The sequence below is a fragment of the Seriola dumerili genome, unplaced genomic scaffold (assembly GCF_002260705.1).
Source record: "Seriola dumerili isolate Sdu_G_001 unplaced genomic scaffold, Sdu_1.0 BDQW01000331.1, whole genome shotgun sequence".
NCBI classification, from domain to species: domain Eukaryota; kingdom Metazoa; phylum Chordata; class Actinopteri; order Carangiformes; family Carangidae; genus Seriola; species Seriola dumerili.
Window position 1 is genome coordinate 9,229,285 of NW_019174586.1, and position 25,289 is coordinate 9,254,573.

General features: G+C 40.2%; 1 protein-coding gene across 1 annotated transcript in view; it reads right to left on the reverse strand.

The window, feature by feature from the left end:
- fat2 (FAT atypical cadherin 2) overlaps positions 1–25,289 on the reverse strand; it is a 138,173-nt gene that overhangs the window by 60,656 nt on the left and 52,228 nt on the right. Inside the window, 8 exon segments of the mRNA XM_022760174.1 lie at positions 17–3,684; positions 5,125–5,335; positions 6,444–6,656; positions 8,340–8,402; positions 8,843–8,982; positions 16,634–16,841; positions 18,214–18,525; positions 19,725–19,783. Coding sequence (XP_022615895.1) covers positions 17–3,684; positions 5,125–5,335; positions 6,444–6,656; positions 8,340–8,402; positions 8,843–8,982; positions 16,634–16,841; positions 18,214–18,525; positions 19,725–19,783 — 4,874 coding nt within the window.

A 25,289-nucleotide genomic window follows, 5' to 3' on the forward strand; every position in this document is an offset into this window, starting at 1 on the left:
CAAATCGATATCTCACCTGAATAACGGTGGTTCCAGCGGGCATGTTTTCAGCCAGGAAGGCCCTGTATGGGCTTGCATCAAACACTGGCTGGTTATCATTCACATCCTGGACCTGGATGCTGACAGACACCAGCGATGCCACGTCGGTCCCGTTGTGGTTCCCCTGGGCAATCACGTCTATCTGGTACCACTTTGTCTTTTCATGGTCGATGGTCTTCTGCAACAGCAGAGTTCCACTTTCTTTGTCCAAGGTGAAAACTTTGTCTTTGTTGCTTTCAACTGTGTTGCCGTTCACCAGGCTGTAAATGAGAGGCATGTCGGAGTCGGCCCTCACAGAGCCTATCTCCGTCCCTATGGGGATGTCCTCAGCAGCTGAGAAGGTGTAGAGGGGCTCTGAGAACTTCGGAAGAGGGACCTCAGGAGGAACCACTTTGACTTGGACTGGGACTGTGGAGTTATAGAACGGGAGGCTACCGTCACGAGCCTTGACTTTGAAGTTGAAGATCTTGTTCTCCATGCCGACAAGACTCTCTTTGACGCTCACAACTCCAGTGAAAGGGTTGATCTCGATGATGTCTTCTGTGACTTCTTCGGTTTCGTCTACAGTGTAAGTGACATCGGCATTTTTGCCATCGTCTGCATCGTAAGCCATGATTTGAATGACAGGGGAGCCTTTATTTACAGTGGACTGAATTGAAACCTGGTATTCTGACGCTTTGAACTGAGGTACGTTGTCGTTCTCGTCTGTGAGAATAATCTTGACTGTGCAAAAGGCCACTTTTCCACCGCCATCTTTTGCCATCACTTTAATAGCTATGACTCTCTGGGCTGGGTTTTCTCTGTCCAACGGCTGTGTCGTAACAATCTGCCCATTGTTATCGATAGCAAATTTCTCATCAGCAAGTTTGTTGATGATGGTGTAGTCTACGCTGCCATAGGGCCCATCATCGGGGTCAATGGCAGCTAATCGGATCACGCGAGTTCCGGCTTCTGCATTTTCAGCCAGCTCTGCCTCGTAGATGCTCTGTTTGAAGTACGGACTATGCCTGTTGCTGTTAATCATGTCAATATTGACTGGTGCCGTTTTCTGAAACACCCCATCAGACACCGCCACTGTCAGGTTATAGTAAGGATCCAGATTCCTCTTACAGACGTTAGAAAAAGAGATGATTCCTGAGGATTCGTTGATGTTGAAGTAACGGCCTTCGTTCCCTGAGAGGATTTTGTACTTGAGGTTATTCAGGTCGCCAGTGTCGGGATCTGAAGCTTGGATTTTGATGACTATGTGGCCACATTTTGCCATTTCATCCAGTGTGGCTTCATACTGGGAGCTGACAAAATCGGGCGGGTTGTCATTAACATCTGTGACATTTACAAAGACACTGGCTTCACTACTAAGAGGAACAGTGCCGTTGTCAGTGGCTTTGATTTTCAAATTAAAGTGCTTTGTGTTTTCATGATCGAGCACCTGTTTTGTGAAAATCAACCCACTCTGAGGGTCGATCTCAAAGAAATCAGTCTCATTCCCCTCCGTTTTCACCATCTTGTAGGTCAAATCTTTATTTCTGCCAGAGTCCCTGTCAGAGGCAGACAGCTGGATCACTGACGTGCCAACTGGGAGCCCTTCAGGAATGCTCACCCTGTACATTAGCTTCGAGAAAACTGGTGGATTATCATTCACATCCTCCACTTCTATTTCTACTGAGGCCTCGGAGAAAGCTCCGGTCACAGAGTCAGTAGCTCGAACTGTCAACACATGCATGGTCTGACTCTCGTAGTCGAGGGGGTTGGTGACGGTCAGTACGCCTGTTTTGAAATCAATGTGAAAGTGTTTTGAGGCATTTTCCTCTTCAAGATTGTAGATGAGCCGATAGCCTTCTGGATTTCTGGCCTGAACGTGTAAGATGGTGGTGAATGGAGGGACATTTTCAGGGACTTTCAGCGGATAAAGAAGCGTCTGGAAAACTGGGTTGGTTCGATTCCTCACTTGAATAGTTAGCTGTGCCACTGTGCTGTGAGTGGGCTCACCCTCGTCTATAGCCAAGACCGTCAATGCATACTTGTTCAGGGCTTCAAAGTCAAGAGGCCTCTGAAGAGACACGTCGCCTACATCGGGATCTATTCTGAAGAGGTCGTAGTCCTCCTCCAGTGAATACATGATGGATCCATTTTCTCCCAAATCTCTGTCGATGGCAGTTACTTGATACAAAACATCGCCTGGTTCAGAGTCTTCAGATATCATCATTGAAAATGGCAAGTTTAGAAACTGGGGAGAATTGTCATTGACATCGTCTATAAAAACCTTGACCTGAGTTGTAGCCGTCCTGGGTGGTGTTCTCATGTCTTGTACCTTCACCACTACGTCATACAGGTCCTTTTCCTCTCTGTCAAAAGGGACACCTGTTGTTTCAAGTACGCCTGAAGTCTGGGAAATTGCAAACCTCTCCATTGGGTTTACCACAGAATATAAAAGAGGCTCATTTAAATAACAACCTGTAGCTTTTAGAGCCGCCAAAATTTTGACTGTCTTCAGGTTTTCTGTAATGCTTGCTGAATACACTTTCTGCTCAAATCCAAGATCACTTGCTGTTAGGTTTGTTACATTTACTATGACAGTAGCTGAGTCTTTGTAGAGGCCGTCAGAGGCTTTGACAACCAGTTGATAAAATGGCCTAAATTCAGATACATTGCTCATGCTAATGACTCCAGTACTGGGGTGAATTGAAAAGGCATTGTGAAGATTCCCCTCAGTGATGCTGTATGAGACTGTCGAGTCGGCGTCATGGGCCATGACGCGCACAACCTCTGTATCTCTGACAGTTGGGAAAATGATGGATGGCTCGTACACTGGGGTGGTGAATTGTGGCGGGCAGTCATTCAGGTCCAGGATGTGAACGGTGACCTTGGCAGGCTCTGCTGCATACAGTGATGGTTCCCCCGAGTCCTTTACCTGCACCGTGAAGTGATATTTGGCCCTGGCCTCAAAGTCAACTGGTGAAATTAAAGAGATGGTGCCCATACTTGAGTCTATCTTGAAGACTTTCAGAGCCTCTGGTTCAAGGATCTGATACACCAACATAGAATTAGCATCTCTGTCTGCATCTGAAGCCTGGATGACCAGAGGGGTGTTTCTTTCTCCCATCACCATGCTGTTTATGTGAGATGATTCACTTATTTGCCCTAAGTACTCCCTCTGCTGAAAAACAGGAGCATTGTCATTCTCGTCAATCACGTAGATGTAAACGACAGTCTTGGACGAGGCTCCAGCTGTGGTGGAAGCTGTAACTTTGAGCTTGTAGGAGGCACAGCTCTCAAAATCAAGGTGCTTTTGGGTTGAAATCAGCCCAGTATAGGGGTTGATGTGAAATGTCCCATTAGGATCACCACTTTCTATCCCATAATGAAGTGCAGCAGGGCTGGAAGCTGAGATGGTGACCACTGGCGTTCTGAAGGTGCTTAATTCACTGATCTCTGCTAAGTATTCATCTGAAGGGAAGGCAGGTGGGGTTTGGTCGGAAACGCGGATGTGGACGTGGATGGAGCAGATGTCACTGCGCTGAGGGAAGCCCTGATCAGTGGCCTTCACTGTCAAGTGGAACTGGTCCTGAGGCTGAAGGTCCAAAGGTTTAGAAACACTGATGGAGCCCATCTCTGGATCTATGGAGAAGATGTTGTCGATGTTACCTGCAGGGGAGGAAATAATGCGTTACACAAATTAACTACTCAAAAACCATAATCCCGAAGGCAGGGGTCCACTACTTTTCCATTAGATTTCATTAGAAATTCTTTGGATTACACAGGGCTATGGTAAAACAATAAAATAATTTAAGGCTGCTGCAAGTAATTGATTAGATGAATTGCCAAATATTTTAGTAATTGATTGAGGGTTTGAGTCATTTTTCAAGAGGTTCTCAAATGGGAGAATTCAATGCTTTCATTGGCATTACATTATAGGTCAGATAAAACAAGACATTTTATGACATTTTCTTCTGTTCTAGGATACAATGATGAGCAATTTTCACTCTTTTGTGATGTTTTATATACAAAATAATTGATCAGTTAACCGAGAAAATAATCCACAGATAAATAGATAATGAAAAAAATGTGTTAGTTGCAGCCCAGGAATGAGAGAGATTGGAAGACATTGCTACTGGCTAAAAAAAAATTGTCCTTCACAAAATAGCTCATAAAACCACAGCAACATGTCATCTTTATAATTCGGTTTTTTGTATGGATTAAACAAATGAGATATAACATATTAATTAGTCAGCTTTAGGTGTTAGCCGTTTCCCCCTGTTTCTGGCATTTGTGCGAAGCTAAATTAATTGGCTGCTGGCTCCAACTTTGTATTTTTTTGTATTTAACTCACTGGTTTTCAATATCAATCTGTGTCAAGATTTTTATTGATAAAAGTGCCATTGATTTGATCAGCTTTATTCTGTCTACTGCATTTCAACAAGAGACACAGCTCTGAAAACAGTTACATTTATCTCACACTATTCACCATTTTTTCTCTGGTTTTAAGAAAGAAAAGTCTTACAGGTTGAATCTGAGACCGCATTAGTTATTAAGATGGATGTTCTTTGCTGTATAAAACACTGAGCGGGCATAATGTGTTCCTCTAGAGCAGCTGGTGCTGTGCGCCTCTGCCACACAATTTTCCAACCGCTTTGATCATACATGATCAGCAATATCCCCTGGATAAATGCTATACTACTGCAAGAGAATGCAAGTTGCATGCCTCAGTCATTCTCTTAGAAGGTCAAGATGTTTTAGCTCGGTGTGAGAAGCAGAGAGAGGCAGTGAAGTGATGGAGGCGAATGGAGGACTGAGACCACAAGGTTGAAATTCAAATCCCAAAACAGAAATCATGGCAGGGAAGGTAATTGAGATAAACTCTGCCCTTTCTCAGGTATCATTATCGTAACCTTCAACCCGCTCCTTCAGTGGAGCCAGGTTGACATTAGAAGGCTGTGGTTGTCGGCGGCAGATCCCAGTGGTCAACATTAGAAAATGGTTAGCAGCTCCCAGGTGTGAATATTTGTGTGGATGAATGTGAAGCAGAGTGAAGCTGAAAATGAGCAGGCATAAACAGAAGATAGAAATAACCCCTTTGCTGCTCACCGGAGTGAAGAGAGTAGCTGATGTCGGCATTGCTGCCCATGTCCTTGTCCAGCGCCTTGACGTGGACGACCTCGGAGCCTGTAGGAGCCAGGTTTGAGATGCTGGCCTCATACCGAGGGCTGAGGAAAGATGGTGAGTGGTCGTTACAGTCCTCCACATGAACCACCACCTTCACAAAGTTCCTCTTCACAGGGATCTCCTGGTCACGCACCTGAGGAGGAGCGAGGAAAAGTGTTTGTGTCTGTGGTGGTAAGAGACTGTTAGGGCTGTTATAGTAACAACTGCTGGACAAAAATAATGAAAAATATGATAAAATAATGAGTACACCACCATTGCTTTTTGATACATGCATTTTATTTGTTGTTATGCTGCATGAGTGAAGAGATTATTTCTCAAGCTTTTTTCCTGGTCTTTTTGACTTATCTCCTCTTTGTAGGTGCATTATGAACGATCAAAAGTTGTTTTAATGTCTGTTCTTTCTGGTAAATTGATTTAATCTAAGGTCAAATAAAGTTTAATTTATTTACAGAGCATGTTTAAATGCAGCAGTGTCATGAAAACCAAGTAACTCCAATTTGGTGATTTTGAACTTTTCAAGTATACTTCAGTCTTGACTTAAGACTTAATATCATGTTTCTTTATAGGTTGAAGATTTCTTCAGCTAAATAGATAAATAAACCATTTAAAAGCCGTTTAATTAAAAAAAAGGAGAAAAGCTATTTTTCTTGCATCATGAAAAGTTGACCGCAGTGGTAATGTTGACCAAGTGCTTTCACAGAAAAGTTAAAAATATAATAAGATAAGATAAAAAAAAAACAATACTATTAAATAAATAAGTAATTATAGTAAATCACTACAGAATAATGCAAGACAAAGATTTTTGTAAAGCCGTTTGAGCTGTATTTCATATATTGCTATAATTTTTAATTCTAAAAGAAATGAAAATTGGATTTCTACAATTCTGTGACAACTGGAAAAACTCAATCTACTGAGGAAGATCATGTGATACGATGGAACAATACTATTAAATAAATAAGTAATTATAGTAAATCACTACAGAATAATGCAAGACAAAGATTTTTGTAAAGCCGTTTGAGCTGTATTTCATATATTGCTATAATTTTTAATTCTAAAAGAAATGAAAATTGGATTTCTACAATTCTGTGACAACTGGAAAAACTCAATCTACTGAGGAAGATCATGTGATACGATGGAAAGCTCCTAAAGAGCTACTAGAACAAGAACTTGCTTGTGTACATTACAGGTATTTTCATAAGACTCAGTTCTACTGTATTGTGCAGAGATAACTGTGTCGTTACCATCACGATCAGAGTATGAACAGAGATCATCTCATAGTCGAGCTCCTCCGTCATCACCAGGACTCCACTCTTTGGGTCCAGGTGGAAGAACTTGGTGCTGTCTGGATGGAGGCTGCTGTGGATGGAGTACACCAGCTTACTGTTGGTGTCAGCATCCTCAGCGCTGATCTGCAGGATGTCCTTCCACGGGGAGGTATCCTCGGGAACCCTCACCTTAAGTTACACAGGAACAGACAAGGAAATAAGTTTTAAAAAGTTTTATTACAGGATAATAAAACAAAACAAACACAGGAAAAGACAGGGTTTGAGAAATAGATATGAAACTGAATTGTTTAACTTTTACATTTCAATTTGAAGACAATTTTTTTTAATTCATAACAGTGGTTGGACTGAAGACAGAAACATTTTGAGGACAAGAATTTGTTCTGTAAGAGCAGAGACAGGACCAAAGAGGTTGTTGATTATTGTGATTAAGAAAAATACAGTGATGCAGAAGCCTTATACTGTCTGATGGACATCCTGATAATCACAGTAAAGAATGGTGGCAGGAGACTTTAATAGTCTCTCAACATTTAAAGTTATATATTTTTTTAAATAAATCTGCAACTAGTTCCTTGGTTACCACAAGTACAACAGAAATTAATAAAGCATGGCTAATTAAGCCTTAATGGGAATAATCAATATAGACAGACAGGATCAAGATTAGGAGTTAGAGTCTAACTACGTGATATACAAGTTAAAGAAACCAAACAGACTTTAGGCAAGTGACTAGGCTAAGAAAAATAACAATTTTAATACTAAAAATTTAAATAATTAAAAATAACCAAATCTTATCTGGTTAAATTCAAAAAGAGAGAGTTTCTTGTATGTTTCTGAAACTGGGGGGCATAAAGCCATCACAGGAGGGGCATCTTAAATTGAATGATTATGAGCAACACTATGACCACTCAGCGTGACAGTATGGTATAGTGTAAGATGGTGTGAAGTATAAGACGGACAGACTTTTGTCAGGGAAGAAAAGACAGTCAGGACACTTTAAAACCTTAAGAACCCACAATTTGCATCAAAAATCATACTCCTGTTAAATCTGAACACAAAGATACAATACACATAATTTCAGATCCAGTTTGACTTTGTTTTAGGATATCATCATCTCCAAAGTCCACTGCCATAAATCCTGAGAGTCATCACGTTTTTAAGCTTTCTACAGTATCAAAGGAATGCAGTGAGAACTGTTTGTAAATCCATGGGTACACTGCAAACAGGAACCGCTAATACCTAATTCAGTGCACTTTAGATGTTGCCAGTTTGCCCAAATGTAAACAAATATAAGCTAAAAAAAAACATAAGGCTCAAGCTGTAGCAGACGGCTATGTCACTGAACGCATGGTCATGTTATACTTCCTGTTTACATTTCCCAAAGGCCCCAAATTATGGGAAATGGATCAGGATTATCCCCCAAATAGAGTTCATGAAAAGAAGGAGAGAAAGAACAAGTGATGCTCATCCAACATGTAAGCCACATCTAAAATATGACAAATCTTACATTGCTCTCAGGTTTACTGTTAAAATTATTTTTTAGTTTCCACAGGGGGACATGGCAAGGACAAGTTTTGAGAAATCCTGGCATAGTCTTTGATGAAAAGTTGGTTTGTTTAGACAGCTTTGTTGTAAAAAAAGCCCCTACAAACAGCTTGTTTAAGGCTTTCACTCTTGTGATTATAGAGGGACAAAAGTACTCAGCTGCTTTTCACACCTGGCTGCTTCTCTGACATACAGTTAATTACCTGTAAAGAATGTCGTCTTAGGTAATCTGGCTGTAATAACCCACCTGTAAACTCTGCTCAAAATTCTGTATTCAAATGACAATCTATCGGATCTCTCCTCAATTCTCACCTCGTACAGTGGCTTCAGGAAGACCGGACGGTGTTCGTTCATGTCCACCACACGGATGTAGGCCTGTAGTTTTGAGACGGAACACACAGGGTTTGAGAAAATAGATGCTCAGCATGAGAGACATTAAATATGGAAGCTGGTTCTTCAAAGCTGCTTTACATGTAGCACCTGATCCGCTGCTGCCTGCAGGAATTAAGATTAGATTCTAAACCAGAGATTTTCAAAATCAAATGAGAACATAAATAAAGTTGTTGGATGTTTTCTGTTTAATGCAGCTGGTTCAGCTCAGTGGGTTTATTAGAACAGTGACTTTGAGGTGTCATCACTCGTTCACTTCAGGTTCAGGCTGCACCCCCAATAAGCCAACTGTAAATACAGGATCAGGAAACAAGGATGGTCTGGTTCAAACCCAAGAAGTCTAAAGTTAGTTAGTCTAAAGAAAGGCCTTTATTTCCAGGGTCAGATTTAACAAGTACAAATGTTTTTTTATGCTTTTTTCTCACCTGCGTGGTGGCGCTGTGGTGTCCGTCGCTGACCCGCACTGTCAGGTTGTAGTTGGAGCGACGAGCTGCATCGAGCCGGCGGGCAATCGAAATGGTTCCACTATTCCTCTGGATGTCAAAGTCTTTTTCCTCATCACCACCTGAGACACAGAAGATGAGGAGAACAGACAGGTAGGTAGAAATAAAAAAAGAAGTTCATTCAATCTGCTGCTGAGGCTACAGTATGTGGGGTTATGGATCAGACCGTGTCCAGCTGTCAGATGTAATATCTCAGATGATATGTCAGACTCTGCAGGCCTGATTTTGACTGGTTGCAGCAATGATGCATCTTGGCATCATCCTCTAGCATATGAAGACTCACTGTGATTTCCCTGTGGGGGGCGCTATTATTAATGATTCACTTTCTAACTTTGAAAAGTCGAAACTTCTTCAGCTTCAGTCCCAGGTGGAGGAAATATTTACAGATCATGCATTTAAATTATTTCTCTGACTACATGTTCCAGCTTTTTCAACTCTTTATGGTTATTTGTAAATATAAATATGTACTGCAGCAAAATGCAAATGTCCTGTTAAAGGGGTTTTTGGAGTTTTTTGAATTTTTCCTTATTGGAATTAAGGGTCTAAGGACAGAGGCTGTCCTGTGATGTACAGATTATAAAGCTCCATAGAGCAAACTTGTGAATTGTGGTACGGACCAAATAAATAAAACTGACTTCACAAATAAAAAATCTCACTCTGGCTTGAATAACAGAAACTGACTTCTGAAAATGTGCATTTTGTTAAAATGTTAAGAGTTTTTCTGATAAATTCATGCTGTTAAAGTTATTGAATTAAAATAGAACAACAAAGAGAGAGAGAGTAAAATAGATTTTCTTTGCTTCACATGAATCCATCCATCACAGCAGGACATTTTGATGGCCTCTTATTTACAGACTGAGCTGAGAAACCAACTGAGACACTCAGACCCTCCATAATAGCAGCTACACCCGCTGACTGTTTACTTCTCCATCTGATTTCAAAAGTTTATGTTTAACCTTGACTTCTGTTTTCTGTCCTCGTGCCAAACATAGTGGTGGACGACAATGTGAGGAAATTAATAAATGTTAAATCAATGAATATGATCTGATCTATCTTGAAATATGATCCAGGAAATCCAGTTTAACTAACAGAATGAATTAATGAATTTTTATGATTGTGTCATGCATATAAATATGCACAGCCAACAGTGGCTTAGAGGACACCAAAAATACATTCATGACAGGACCAATGTGCACAATATACTTTTCCAGCAACAGAGAAAAGTCCAAAAACTGAATTTTTTTTTACATTTCCACATTTTATTTTTAAGATCAATGTTTTAAAAGGCTCATCACGCAGAATTTCATCACGATTTATCACGGCGGCATCCATAAGTCACAATGATCGCATGGTAAATATGGAAGACTTTAAGGGTACTCACTGTGTATTCTGCTAAGAAAATTAATAAAATTCCCTCTAAATCATGAAATGAAAACTGAGCTCTGAGTTGCCTTCTTGCTTACAGCTTCTTGTTTTTGCCAACAGTGGGTGTCTTGTTTATATGGATTAATGTTCTCATAGTCATTTTATTAATATACTCTATTTATCCTGATGTATCTGATCATTTAGTGACTGAAATCATGATTGTTTTTTTTTCTTCCTTACATCATCTAATTGAATCATCATCATCTAAATGAGTCATACTGTACTTTAGAGTCCATCTGGTCCTCTCTCTTTGCTTCCTTTATCCTCTCCTTTTTTCTTTCTTTCCTTCCCTCCTTCCTTCTGTTTTATTCCTGACTTCTCTCTCTCTCTCTCTCAGCAGGTTGCATGTATTACGCGAGAAAGGTAAACCTCATGCCTGCTCAGCCAGATGGTGTTTATTAAGATATCCACCTTGCAAAGGGCCGATCACACACAAACACACACACGTATGTTTCTATTATGTGATGGTTGAGGCCGCTGGTTTTTTAGTATATAGTATTTATTCAAAAAGTGCAATGAGGCTTTATAAATTTCTCTAATTTTCTGCCTCTAGTTGTTTTCCCTTGTTGTCTTTCCTTTTCTTACATTATACATGAACACAAACCCACTCTCATCTTTTCTGTTTGTTCCCAATCAATAGATAGTCGGGTCGTCCAGAGGTCTATTTCTGTTAGTCACGCCTTAATGACTGCGCTGTAACACTGCACACTAACTAGCCACATTGACAAGTCTATTTAAACGATTTAGATTTCCATATCCCTGGATTGACTTCCTGTAAGAAACACGTCAGCACCCAGGAAGCCTTTCATGAGAAGAAAAACAACCTAATCAGCTTCAGCATTGCACATCTCCGGCTCTGCTGGACGTCATGCGACACAGGAAAAGGGGAATTTCACTGAAATTGTTATCCATCCGTCAGGTGTGAGGAGCTGGTTGTGTTAGGTGGATACAAACACTACTGGCTTGTCCATCTTTCTTATTATGTCTTACTGCAAAGTGAATTTTAGAGGCAGCATGATGGCATACAAGGTCAGCGGAAATAATACTCTGATATGAAAATCTTCGAACTTGAGCAAAGCAAAAAAAAATAAAAAAAATCCTTCAGAGGATTTATGAATCTGTTTTATAAATGTATAGGTAAAAGGGGAAAACTTGGGGCATTTTGTAATGAGTTTTGCTGAGCCTTCTGGAAGAGCCCAGGCTGGGCAGTAACTGCTGCTGTAAAACCCAGTGAGACCTACATTATAGTGCGCTACAGAAATAAGCTTGACTCGGCTTGTATGAATTATTTTCTTTCTTTTTCCATTATGGAGGATCGGTACAGGAACTGATCGAAACAATGTGTTGTTCCTTGATCCTCAAAGGATCAAACTCAGGCAGTGCATCAGAATAACTGATCAGTGAAGACGGCAGCAAACGTTCCCCTTCAGGGCAAGTCGAGGAGGGTAAGCTGAAACGACCACAAAACAGATGTACCTCTTTACTGCAACTTCCGCCAGTAATTGCTTGGAGGCATAATAGAGGGAGCTTTAACTCCTCAACTTGTCTTGTGTCTGCCTCAGGGTCTCCCCTCCAGGTACTGGACCTGCCTCAGAAGCTGTGCTCAGGAAAAGAGTACCAGCCACCTGTTCACCTCACACTGCAAACGCAGAATGAGGTCAACTTTCCTGCTGAGAGAATCATCTTCTCCGATTCGATCTGCAGATGTATTATTTGAGTCACTGCTCAGAGGTTGTGACAACATGGTGAGGGTCAGAGATGAAGATCGATTCTTTCCTTTGACTCTTGCTGTGCGATGTTGCTGCAATAACTTCTGCCAAAGTGTGACAAACAGTCAAACTTCATGGAATTAGCACAAACTCTAAATACAATTTATGCTCCACCACCATAAATGGACCATAGAAATGCTTTTCAGCTATTCATCAATAGAACTAGACCCAATTAGTCAGATATCTCAAATTATCCAATCAATTTTGATAACTGATTAATCACTGATTAATCATTGATCATCTTCTATGGAAAAATATCAAATATTCTCTGACTCCAACTTCTTGAATGGGCACATTGGATATTCATACCAAAACCAGTCAGTCAATCTATCAACAGAAAAAAACATAAATAAATGCGAAAAGAAAAAGAAAAAAAACCTTAGTCAAAATTTTGGATTATATATCATCGATAAAAGCTGCAAATTATAAGATTAAAGGTTTGGGTCATAGTAAACTTAATCCCCCCCCCCCCTCAAATTATAACAGTAGTCCCCAATGTTTCTGGCTTGCAACCTTTTAAAATGATCCAAATTCAACTCCTCGACTCCTCATCAAGGTTATCTTTGTGAGCTATGAGCATTTCAAGCAAAGGATTTTTCCTTTCTCAAACTGGTGATTTTAATCACTTTAAAATGCCAGAAGAAGTTAAACTATCCTGTATTCCAGAAGAAAAAAAGAGAAAGAGAAAAAGCTTTCAACCCAATCTCACATTATTCATCACTGAATGAAGTTCTATCAGTTTTCTCTGCTAATGAAGGACATGACAGGCGGTTGAAAGCCCTGGAAAAAGTCAAAATTCAGTCAGACTACTATTTCCAAGATGAGGAACTTTCGCGCGAAAAAGAAAAACCTCCTGAATTTACCTAGCAATATTATTATGTTACTTTATCACCATATTGCCCACCTGTTGGACCTTAAACTGAAACCCCACCGTTTACTCAAAAGGAAAAGATTTTATATTTTTCATGTAAGTAGTTTTCATTCTCATTGTGTTTCTATCACAAGCTATCAGGAAACCCTGCTGGATTCAGACCCCGAGCCTGAACTCCTCTTCTCAGAGCAGATGCTTAACCATCCCCTGCAGGGGACAAACCTCGTCCTCCAGCAGAGAGCCGCGGCCTGGGACCTGCAGGTGCTGACCTTCATCCTGACCACATTACACCCAGCTGGGACCCGCTCCAGCACACGGATCCGAGATCGCAGTCCAGTGAAGCCAGAGGGACGCTGCATCCATCCACAAACGGCAGAGATGCAGCCCTCGCCTGCTACTTGATATCCTGTCGCTGATTTTGTGCTTCCACTCTCAATGCGGCGTGTTGTTTTTGTGCAGATTCACAGGAGGTGTTTGAATTATTTTGACAGCACGGGAAGTCTTAATTTGTCTCTCTGAGTTATCTCACGGACAAAGAGCGTCGATAGGCATCTGGTTTGTGCTGCTGGAGAGGGGGGAGGTAAAACAGGACGACAAAATCTGATCATATCTGCATGGGAGAGGGGTCCTGTGACACAACAGCCCTTATCTGCCAAGGCTGTGATTAGGGTCAGTGATACCCAACTGTGGAGCAGACCGGGGTGGAAGAAAATAGAATAAAATAGAATAAAAACATGGCCGTCTGTCTCCAGTTTCTTCATGAGGTGAAAAAGGCTTAAAAATTAGGTTGGTGCTTTAGGTTTTTCATAAGCACAGTTTAGAGAAGAGAAGAAGACGACGGGTTGATCTGAAGGTTGACAAGCCATCAGTGATAATTACCAAGTTATGCTCGCAGACCACACAGGGAGAAAAACGCTGCACAATTATCAGACACTACAACAAACACTTCAGCTCTAACTGACTGAACACAGAGCTGTCAACCACAGAAAAATAAATAACACCACACAGAGGGGGAAACAGATGACGTACGTTTAGTAAGAACAGCTTGGAGGTACTTGTAAATATAAATCATATCGTCCTTTTTACTTAACTACATTTATCCTGTGGCTGCAGCTGCTAATTGTTCTGCAGATAGAATTCTTGGACAGAACATTGGATAATATCTTGAAATGTTACATAACTCTGCTTGGAAAACTACCTGGACCAGCAACCACAATCTGTTTTCTCCTCATGTTTTCACATTAAAATCATTTTGAAAACTTTATTTACGAGGAATATGTTTACGATGACAACGCAACGAACAGTACGTCTGTCTGCTCAGGTCAATCAGGAACCTTCGCTTCATGACATAGCCGTGTTTCCACCGCAGGAACTTTCCCAGGAACCAGGAACCTTTTAAAGGAACTATGCACGTTTCCACTGCATGAACCAGGGTCTAAATTCAGTTCAGAGGTAATTGATCAACCCCCAAAAAAGTCCCTGGTCAGGGGGTAGTACTTGCCAAAGGTTGATGAACTTTGGGAGGTGTGGTCTGCAATGCTGAACATTTCTAACTGGTCGAGTACTCGCTGCATTTTATTTCACCCTGAATGTCATCAGACATCCGGTGGCAGCAGCTATGAGACAACTGAACGTCCCCTCAGGGATGCAGAGAGAGTCTGTTGTGTTCTGTTGAGTTCTGGCATGGATCAGGCTTGGCACAGCAAAGCAAACAGGAGGAACCTCGGACTTTCTCTGCACATGCTGCCCCGCCTGGCAGGAAACGGCCTGGCAAACCCCAGTGTGTTTTCCTGCGAGGCTCAAATGGGGACGAGACAAACGACACCTCTGGCGTCAGAGCGCTGATTTCCACTTAAGTTACAGAAACGTTTTCTTGCCTTATATTTTTCAGAGAGCCCTCTGACAGTGACAAGTCTTTCTCATACTGTTCAGGGCTGAGAGAAGCAAGAATGGAGGGAAAAGGATAAAGAGGACAAGAGGGGAGAGGAGGAAGAAGGAGGAATGGCCATTGTCCCTCCTGCAGTGATCTGGCAGGTGATGAGAGGAGGAACACTGCTGATTTATCCTCGCAGAGAGAAAACGTCCTGCTGATACCACTGACACCAAGACCTTTTTTTCCTCTCCTCCTCCCCCTTTTCCCTCGCTTCATCCATCACTCCAGGAACACTTAAGCCTCTGTGGTGGCATGATTGTGTTATTTATCTAGCTTTTGTTTGTTTCTATCATTATCTATAATTTGTAAAACTCTGAAAATTTGTTTTGCTAGAACAGAAAACTACATGCGTACTAAGCATATGTCAAAGAATTCACTTATTATACATATTTATACACTATAAAAGCAAAATTGTGAAAGTTTTAATCATCAGGAAACAGTTTATTCACTGTTTTATGTCCTTGGTTTTGTCTTTTTTTCTTTTTTTGTCCATGTTCATGTGCATGTATGTGCACGAATGTGAGGGTATACTTGGATATGTAGGGTGAATGGGGTCAGCCAAAGTCAACAGTCACACCCCACTTCTGTTAAGCCTTAGACTGCTTTATGTCAAAAAGCTGTCTTGCAAACTGTCTTTTCTATGGATTAAACGATCCATTACCATTCCAACAGAACATTTCAAAGCCCATTGTAAATCAGAACTTTCTACACCAAATTCTCTCTCATGGTCACCATCGTTTTGTTTCTAACAATAAGCTAGAAAAGATAAATTGCCAGCCAGCTGACACTGTAGCCCAGAGGATTGAGCCCTGACCTGATTCTCTCAGGCAGCACAGGGAGGCAACAGCAGGTTTAGCTAACAAACACAAAGTGAGGTGATCTAAACAACCAGGAACACAGCACTTGTCACAAGTTTTAGCAAACTAGTTAAAACTGTTCCAGGAAACAACTAAGTGAAGTTTAAGAGGCTGATTGACAAAAAGTGGAGTTGCTCAAAGAAATAAATTGCAGCACTTCATTACAGAAAGACCCCTGGAAACACTGAAATTCACAGACTGATGCTATGTGACAGTAAAAACATCAGAGTACATTTTCTTCCTTTAACTCACACTCATATTGTTTATCTCCACCCTGCTCCGCCTCTATTATCACTCACTGTTGCAGGACTTTGCTGACCTTTAGAAAATAACTTGTCTCCAGTTTATATGGAGACTCATAAGGATGGATGATGGCTATAACCCCGCTGTATTCTCCAGTGTGAGCTGACGCTTTACAAGTCAGCACTTTGGTATAAGTGGCAATATGGTGAATGTCAGATATCCTTTACTAATATGTTGTGCTGTTTGCCTTGGCTGCAGGAGTCAGACAGAAGCAGAGATGATCTATGAGAAATTATTATTCTGTGACGACTGAGTTCTGATTTTAGGTCGATTTTTCTGTTTTGTTTTCTGCCCTTTCTTGTCAAATTGAGCGTATTATGGGAATAAATATTAATATATTTTTTATCCATCGTTTGTTTTCTTTCAGAGATCATTACCCTCATTTGTGTGATGCTTGTTTGAAGTTTATTCTGTTTTTCTCGCCACACCTGCACAGCAAACAGCTTCTGATCAATACTCAGCTCAATACACGCCAGGGAGTGTGTGTGTGTGTGTGTGTGTGGGTGTGTGTGTGCGCACGCACGCACGTGTGTGTGTGTGTGCATTTTCCCTCACCTATGATATCAAACCAACTCAGCCGATGAGTCTCCGTCATGATGATTCCCACCATGTAAGTGACAGGCTCCGTTTCCATGACGGCAAAAGTGAAGTGGGGCTCGTCAAATGTGATTGGCTCAGCAGAGGGGGGTGGGTGGCCCATCCACTCGATGTCGAGTCGAGCCGTGGATGATTGTGACGGGCTGCCCTGGTCTGTGGCTTTAATCTGGAAATTAAAATGGAAATTTAATTAACATTTCTGAAAAATGATTGTTTGGACCATGGATGTATTTTGAGAAGAGCTGAAATGATTAATCGATTAGTTGATCAAAAAGAACAAATTGAAGACTATTTTGATAATTGATTATTTGTCTTTTTTTTCAAGCAAAGATGCCAGAAAAGTTCTGATTCCAGCTTCTTCTTCATCATAATGTATATGACAGTAAATGAAATATCTTCAGGTGTAGAAGTGTAAAATATTACATCTGAAGACGTTACCTTAGATTCTGGGAAAGTGGGATGGTCATTTTTAATACTTTTTGACATTTCAAAGATGAAATGATTCATAGAAGTTTTTAAATAAAATTTTTACCCATTTATTGTAGCTAAAATAGCTCAAATAAAAATGGTTTAACTAATTTGTCTTATTATGATAATTATGAGTCATAGATATTATTTACAAAATGAAAACAAAAATAACGGCACAGTATTCATGATATCGTTAACTGTAAAGGGTAAGGTTTGCAATATATTACTATGTTTTATATTTATTTCAGATATGTCGGCAAATCACAATTCCCATAAAGTGATCCTACGAACTAATATATCTCATTCCTCTGAGCCATGGAGCGCCACTGTTGCCAAAAAACTATTAGAAACACATCAATGATCACTGTTCTGCTGCCCAAAATATGGAGTAATGTGGAGTAATCCACTGCTGAAAACAGTCCCCAACAAATTCACTGTTTCTTCCTGATTTACATCTTCAGTACCAACCAGTGTCACAGACAAACTGGAGAAGTGTGAAAGTATTGATGGATGGACTCACACCCTGTTGGTTTTGTTCTTTTCATGGGATTTGTTCACAAAGAAAACATGGAAAAACACCTGCTTTATCTGTAAAGATGCTCAACACGGCGAGAAAGAAACTCTTAATGGCAGCTCTGTACGTCAGAGGAGGAGAAAAAAAAAACAGTCTTTTGATGTTTCTGAAATCCTACAGAGCCTTTCTGCAGCTGATTAACCTGCTGGCTTCAGCAATGCAGAGATGACAAGGACTGAGAACATATTCACTGGTCCCAGAGCAGGTGTTAGTGAAGTGCCTTTCAGCGCATTAAGCACGGGTAATTTAGCCTCTTTAGCAGTGTTGGTGGGCACGGTCAAGGCTTTAAAGTCTCCACACCTTCCACAGAGACACGTTAATGAAGCACAACTCTTCAGACAAAGTATTTACTTCAAGCGTGTTGAAATACAAACTCTCTTGATGAAAGACAAACGGCACAAAACTCCATGTGGGTTTATTAGATCTGGCTTCAGTTTGCTTGACCTCAGTGTAAAAAGTAGAAAACTATTACCTGACAATACTTCCAGACACCTACCGTGAGAATACTGTAGTTCCCAGGCCAGAAATCACCATGTGATGTCACCACACCTGTCACTGGGTCGATCTCAAAACGCTCATCCGTGTTGTCTTGGAGCTTGTAGGTTACAACAGCATTTGAGCCCTCATCATCGTCACGGGCGACCATCCTGCAGACCTCCTGTTTACCCGCCTGGTGGTGCTGTTCGGGAAGCCTGACATGGAAAAGTTTGTCCGTGAACTTTGGTCGCTTGTCGTTGGCGTCCAGAACTCGGATCACAACAGTGGCGGTGGAGCGCAAAGACGGAGATCCATTATCTGAAACGATCACCTGAGAATTCAAAAGAAGAGGGTCAATATCATAATAATTAGATTCTCTGTTAAGAAAAAAAAATAAAAAGGGACTGTGAGAGACAGTTTTTCTGTGGTACTAATGGGCAAACTACATATTGCTGCTTAGGCAAGATTCATTTGAGTGACTGGAACCTGGGTAATTTACCCAGAAATTATTGCTGTTTTTCCGACTCTACCTGTAGAACACAAAAGTTGCTCCTGCTAAGGAAAGAGGATAATAAGTTTTGTTTAATGATGTTTTGAGATATTCTCTGTTAAGATTTGTTCTGCATTTGCAAACAGTGGGGGTGAACGCAAATTCATATATGGTTCAAAATGCTGGGAATTAGGGCTGCAGTGATTAGTCCATTAATCAATAAGTTGATCGACACAACAATCATCATTAACTATTTTAATAACAGACAAAACATTTCAGTCACTTTAAGCAAAAAGGCCAAATATTCTCTGGTTGCAGGTTCGCAGATATGAGGATTTGCTGCTTTTCTTTGTCACATGACAGGAAATTAAAAATCTTAAGTGTTTTGACTGTTGGTCGACATCAACTGCAGGCTCTGAGAAAATGTAAATTACATTTTTTCTGAATGTTTCTAGCATTTTTATGGTCATTTTATAGAAGTAATCTGAAGATTACCCGTTAATGAAATCATAGTCATGATATTCTGTCCATGCTTTAATTAATAACTAATTTTAAACTCAATCCACTGAGGAAAAAAAAAAATCAGGAAACAACTACTAAGTGAACCTAGAGAGTGTGAGCTGAAACTCAAGAATAAACTTTCATGCACTTTACTCTCAACACAGACAAGATGAATATTAGATGGTAAATTCATGTCATTTTCATTGGGATTTAAACTGACTTTATATTTTATTTGCCAGAATATTGCTGCATAGCCCAATGAGGGGAGTTTCAAATTTTATATTGTTTTTAAGGGTTCTTTTAAAGCCTTTTTTCCTTTATGTTCTATATTCTTGTTTTAACTCAAACTATATAAATTATAAATACAGAGTATGAAACACAAACATATGAATTTGTCTTTAGCAGCCTGAAACACGTGTATTGTTAAGGATTTAGTGATACTCTGAGCCCCTGGTGCATTATAGAACAGCAGGATTTGTTTTTCCCTGTTTTAGCTTCAATCCGAAGGGAAGTCGAAATGTTGTTTATAAGAGTCTCACCTCGATACTGTGCTCAGATTTATCCTCCCGATCCAAGGCTGAGAGAGTGCTGATAACACCTGTACGCACACACGCACGCACGCACATGCACACACACACACACACGCACGCACGGACAGAAAGAAAGAATCAATGCTGTTAGTGTGTGAGAAGTGAGAGAGCTAATTACACCTAAACAAATAAACACAGACAGAGGTGTTACTGCTTCTGTTATTGTAGGTGTGTGTGTGTGTGTGTGTAGAAACAGTGTTGATCACACCTAAGCAAATACGTTTTGGTCTGTTGATGTTGTTTCTGCTGTTGTTATTGTTGTTTCCGCTGGTTTATTTGTGTGTGTTTGTGTATGTCCACCTTTTAAAAGCACGTCCTCCTGTGTGTGTACAGTGCGAGTGTGTGTACATCAGCTGTATATACTACAAACTAGATAATATCAGCACACAGCAGATAACGAATATTCAGAAGACTTGATCTTGTCAATAAATTTCCACATATTCCTGATCAAACAAAACTATGTAAACTACCATTTTTGACACTATAGTGGATCTGTTGAAATGTTCTTACTTTATAAAATAAAAATGAGGAACATGTCTGATTGAAGTTCAAAACTGCCATTTTAAAGTTTTGCTTCTCACTGTCCCTGTGGTGTTTACTTGAGAGCGGGATAAGATGAAATAAGCCTGGAGAGGGAATAAGGTGAAATTATCGTCACAGCCAATCACAGATTCTTTATGACTGACCACATCTGCCACTGATACAGGCTTATTAGAGCCCTCAGCGCCTGACACACCAAAATAAATACAGGCTGTTCAATTGGCGGCTGACTCAGCGTTCATGTCTGTATCTCTAACAGTTTGCTTGTTCCTGCTATAAGACATAAACTATGTGGCTCAGCAGGTTATCCAGACACATTTGGCTGCTGCAGAGCTGTTCACTGGGAAATCTGAACTTTTCAGATTTCACTTTAGGCTCAGAAAGTTAAAACATTTTGAAAACTAGCAGCTAACAACTAGGAGTTGCATGTATTACATACATATTCAAAATGTTTTATTTGCTTAACATCTGGATTTGTACACTGATGTAAATTGCAGGATTCCTATTAGACTGATCAATCACCTGTTAGGCTCTTGATTAGTTGAAGAATTTTCACGAGTAGATACATATATATATTTCTTCTTTTATTCTTTTTTTTTTTTTTAATAGGAGAGCATTGGTCATTAGCAGGAAATGATGGGCATCTCTGGCATCACAATTATATCCACAAATATGCCATAATTAAATGTATTAATGCAAAAACTGCAGAATAACACTGGAGACAGAATAAACTAGTTGATTAGTAAAAAATAAAAAATAAATTCATTAAATATTTTCTGCTGCAGAAGCTTTGTATTCAAAGCTGCCACTTTGTCATATTCTGTTTAATTTAGCTTCGACATTTTTCTTTTTTTCTCCAGAAGCAGTGAGTCAGTTTCCCCATTGTGCTGATGAGAGTATCTTTTGACCTCATCTCACCCAATCTAAATAAATTAAGTGAAGTGTTTTAGGGCTGCTATTAGCTCTAATAGGGACAGCAGAGACACGCTGGCAGGGGAGGGCTGCCAATATTGCTGGGGGGATAATAATGGGGGTCAGACTGTGGAGGAGTGTGTGAAATGATTATGGATCCTGCTATTGTTCATGGTTTTATGTCAGCCTGACACTTTTCAGCTTTTGCAGATTTTGAGAGGATTTTGTAGTTACAACAGGAGCAACAGAATCATTACAGTGCCTTTTGTGCAACTTCCTGCCGTCACACACATAAAAATCTGCTTTAATCGACTGTCACCTCATAAAGAAATGTAAGAAAAGTAAAGTACATATTCACAAGTTTTATTGAAATTGTACAAGGTCTTTATGAAAAATCATCTGCATTGCAGGCACAACGGTTTATATATTTAAATATAATCTCAAAACGCACTTGTTTACCTTGACTTTTGATTAAATAATGACTATAAAGCATTCTTCTTTTTATTTTTTTTCTTTTGACAAATATATTTAATGTATCATTTCATCATCATTTGATTTTTTTGTGAGCATTAGTCTCTCACTGTCAAGGCAAGGCAGCTTTATATACTAAGAACATTTCAAACAGGCAATTTCAGATAATGTTATGCGATCTGACACTTCATCACTTCACTAGAAGCAAACTCAGGTCCTTAAGGTGCCAGTATGCTTCTTCAGACGTTTTTGTAGGTTGGTCAAATATCTTACCGGTCAGAACTGGGAGAGTCTGTGTAAGACCCACTTCGAGCTGTGATTGGCCAGGTGCGAACAACAGCTTCCTGCATTCACAATGTTTTATTATCTATGGGCTGTTTATTCCTATTCCTATTATCTCTTGTGCCAAGAGGTACTTTGTAATTTTGTAATTCCTTCCTTCCCGCCTTCTTACCGCACCATCAAATGTAGCTGCAACAAATTTTGTCAAGACAACTGAGTTTGATCAAAGAGGCTTCGATCAGGGTGCCGGTTTTATGAAGGTGGTGCTAACAGGTCACCATTTCCCCCAGGAAATTTTCTCTATAATAAGTAGCTGGAAGTACTTGGATGAACAGAGATTAGCAGGGAACCTCCAAAAGAAAAACATGTCATCTGCAGAGTTAGGGTCTGATATACTTCAAAATGGATGGGCACTATTGACAACATTTTTGTGACATGAACTGTCGTAGCTATGCGGACACGAAAGCATAATTACAGCTTCATGCTGCTTGAGCTTCTTTATGTCATAAATTTTAATTACAAGTAGTTCAAAGATAAATATTATTATAATATCAGTGCCAAAGCCTGACAGAAAAGTATGAAGACTGCCAGGTAGATCAACAGAACTGAATATTTCTGTATAAACTAAAGGAAGAAGTTGCAAGGAAAAAAGTTTTTTTTTTTAATTTTAATTAATACAATGCATATTATGTGCGAGCACTGGAGTCACTCAAGTTTTGAGGAATTTAAGTAGAAAATGTTAAGACGTTAGGACTCTGTGCAAGAGGCGATTTAGGAATTGTTCTTTGTAGACAGAGTTTGGGGTCGTAAGTGGAGTGAAAGACCCTGCTGAGGGTCGTTGGGTCCTTTTTACAACAGTGCAAACAAGCCCCGCTGGGAGGGCATCATTAGGACAGGTGGGACACATTAGAAAGTGTGTTTTTGTCATTAGCGTAGACATGGGAATCAGGGGTAAAGCCTCGTCTCTCCCTTGTCGCCTGTTTTCACTCAGCCATGCTGGACGGCTGTCAAAACCACGTGAAGATAAACAGTGTTGTCTGGCAATGCTGAGGCCCGGTTTGTTTGCTTCCTTGTCTTTCTCTCTGGATTCACTCCCAGTCTACAACTCCCTTCCCATCATTGCTTTTTTTTTTTTTACTTTTTTAACGCTGCCTTTATTTCACTCGGTGAGCTCTCTCAGAATCACATTTTCAAGGGAGACATCTTAAATTACACACTGGCATTCACAAGCAACTAAATCTGTGAGGGAGGGGGAGGAAAACTAAGACTCCTAGGAAAAGAAAAACCGTTCAAGATATCAAGATTGCAAGGAAGGAGTCCAAATTCAGTTGAATTGGTTTAGAAGGGGAATTTCTCTCTTGAACTAAAAATGCAGTAGTACTTTGTCAATAACAAATGTATGCAAATGAAGTTGTGTGGGTAAACGAGCCCCTGAAAAGAGCAGCAAACGGCCCAGTTCATTACTAATTGCAGGAGCAGGCAGTTTTGAACTAATCCACCCAAGCTGCCAACACTGGGTCTTTAGAAGCCCTTCATTATCATACAACTATCTGATCTGATCAGAGATCTGGGATGGGAAAACACTCAGCCTCGTTTGTCGGAATTACTCACAATGATATCTGATCGCTGCAGCCACTCTGAACAGACACACTGTCTCAAGGTGCATTCAGAAGCAAACAGCAAGTTTTTGTAATGCTTCAAACATCCATGGAGAGATGCATGCAGAGTGATATAAAAAGATTTGCTTGATATGGACCACAATGACCCATCGACTTCAGTTAAAAACATCAAAGTGAGGGAACTATTTCTATTTTGTCAACTGGAGTCAACTGACTTTCTGGTAGATAATGTCTGGTAGAAAATGTTTAAAGGATAATGCTGGTGTTATTCAGTGTTGTTCTTATTGTCAACATATCGCATTAAAACAATGTATTAGTCCGTCTCTCAACACTTTATGACTATCCTAACTTGCTAGCTTATACATTTATAGTCATTTTTATCAAACGCTATTCATACAGGAGGAAAACAGGAGGAAGGCATTTGCTGGGGACTATTTTCAGTGGCAGATTCAGCGGCAGATACATTGTTGGTTTTGGTCTTTTCAGTGTATTTACTGACAATATGAAAAATATGGAATATCACCAGACTTAATCTTTCATGATAACCAGCTCTCCGTTTGTTCAGTATTGCTCCACGACATATCAGTCTGGGGATCTTAGAGTCTGTGCAGTGATTTGAGGAATTTGATCTTGAAAATGCTAATGAATTGGGAACATTCCTGGCTTGCCTGGCCTTGCCAACAACCAACATAACACATCATTGAACTTACATAACTAAAGACACACCAAATTTCGGTAATTTTGGTAATTTGGCACACCCTTGTTCCCTGCACAAACCTGTTGTCAGGGTCAGACAACAACTTGTTTAAAGCAACAACAGCTCGAAAAAAAAAAAAACTCAGAACGGACTAGATTTCACTCAGATTTCCTTTCTGTCGCTCAGCACACATCCTTCCCTCCTGAGACTTACTTCAAGTAATTCCTCTAGGTTGAATCAGACTGACTATGCTGCAGTATGAAGTAAATACTCGCTTAAGGAGAGTAAAAAGCTTCGACAGAAACCTTCATACAGTCATGAGTCATCTTCATCCTGTCGAGGCACGAGAGGTTTCTACACCAGTCACCCTGTACATTAGTAATAGTGGGTGCATTTGTGAAAATAAGACAAGGTGGATCATGTTCGGAAGAGCTGGTTTCAACAGAACATTTGTGCAAAATAACACAATATCCCTCCTTGACATGGACTTATTTGACCAGTGAATGCTGATATCAAGTTTTTTTTTCTATTCTTTAGTGTCTGCTGATTTTCTGTAGTAGTTGCTATAGTTTTTCAGCGTATCCTCTTAATGCCTTTCCTGCCTACTACATGGCCTAAAGTATGTGGACACTTTACACTATTTACTAAAACATTACACTCACGTTTGGCTGTTGAACATCTAATTTGAAAACCATGGGCATTAATCTGCTGCTATAACAGCCCCCACTCTTCAACCAGATTTTGGGACCTGGCTGCAGGACTTTGTTCTGAATTCAGCCACAAGAGCATCATTGAGGTCCAACAGTGATGTTGATTTTTAAGGCGTGAGCTCATTCCAGTTCATCTTAAAGGTGTTGGATGGGGTTCAGGTCAGGGCTCTGTAAAGGCAAGTCAAATTCTTCTACACTTAACTAGGAGAACCATTTCTTTACGGCCCCCGCTTTGTGCTCCAGGTGTTGTCATGTTGAAACAGGAAAGGGACACGAACCATCT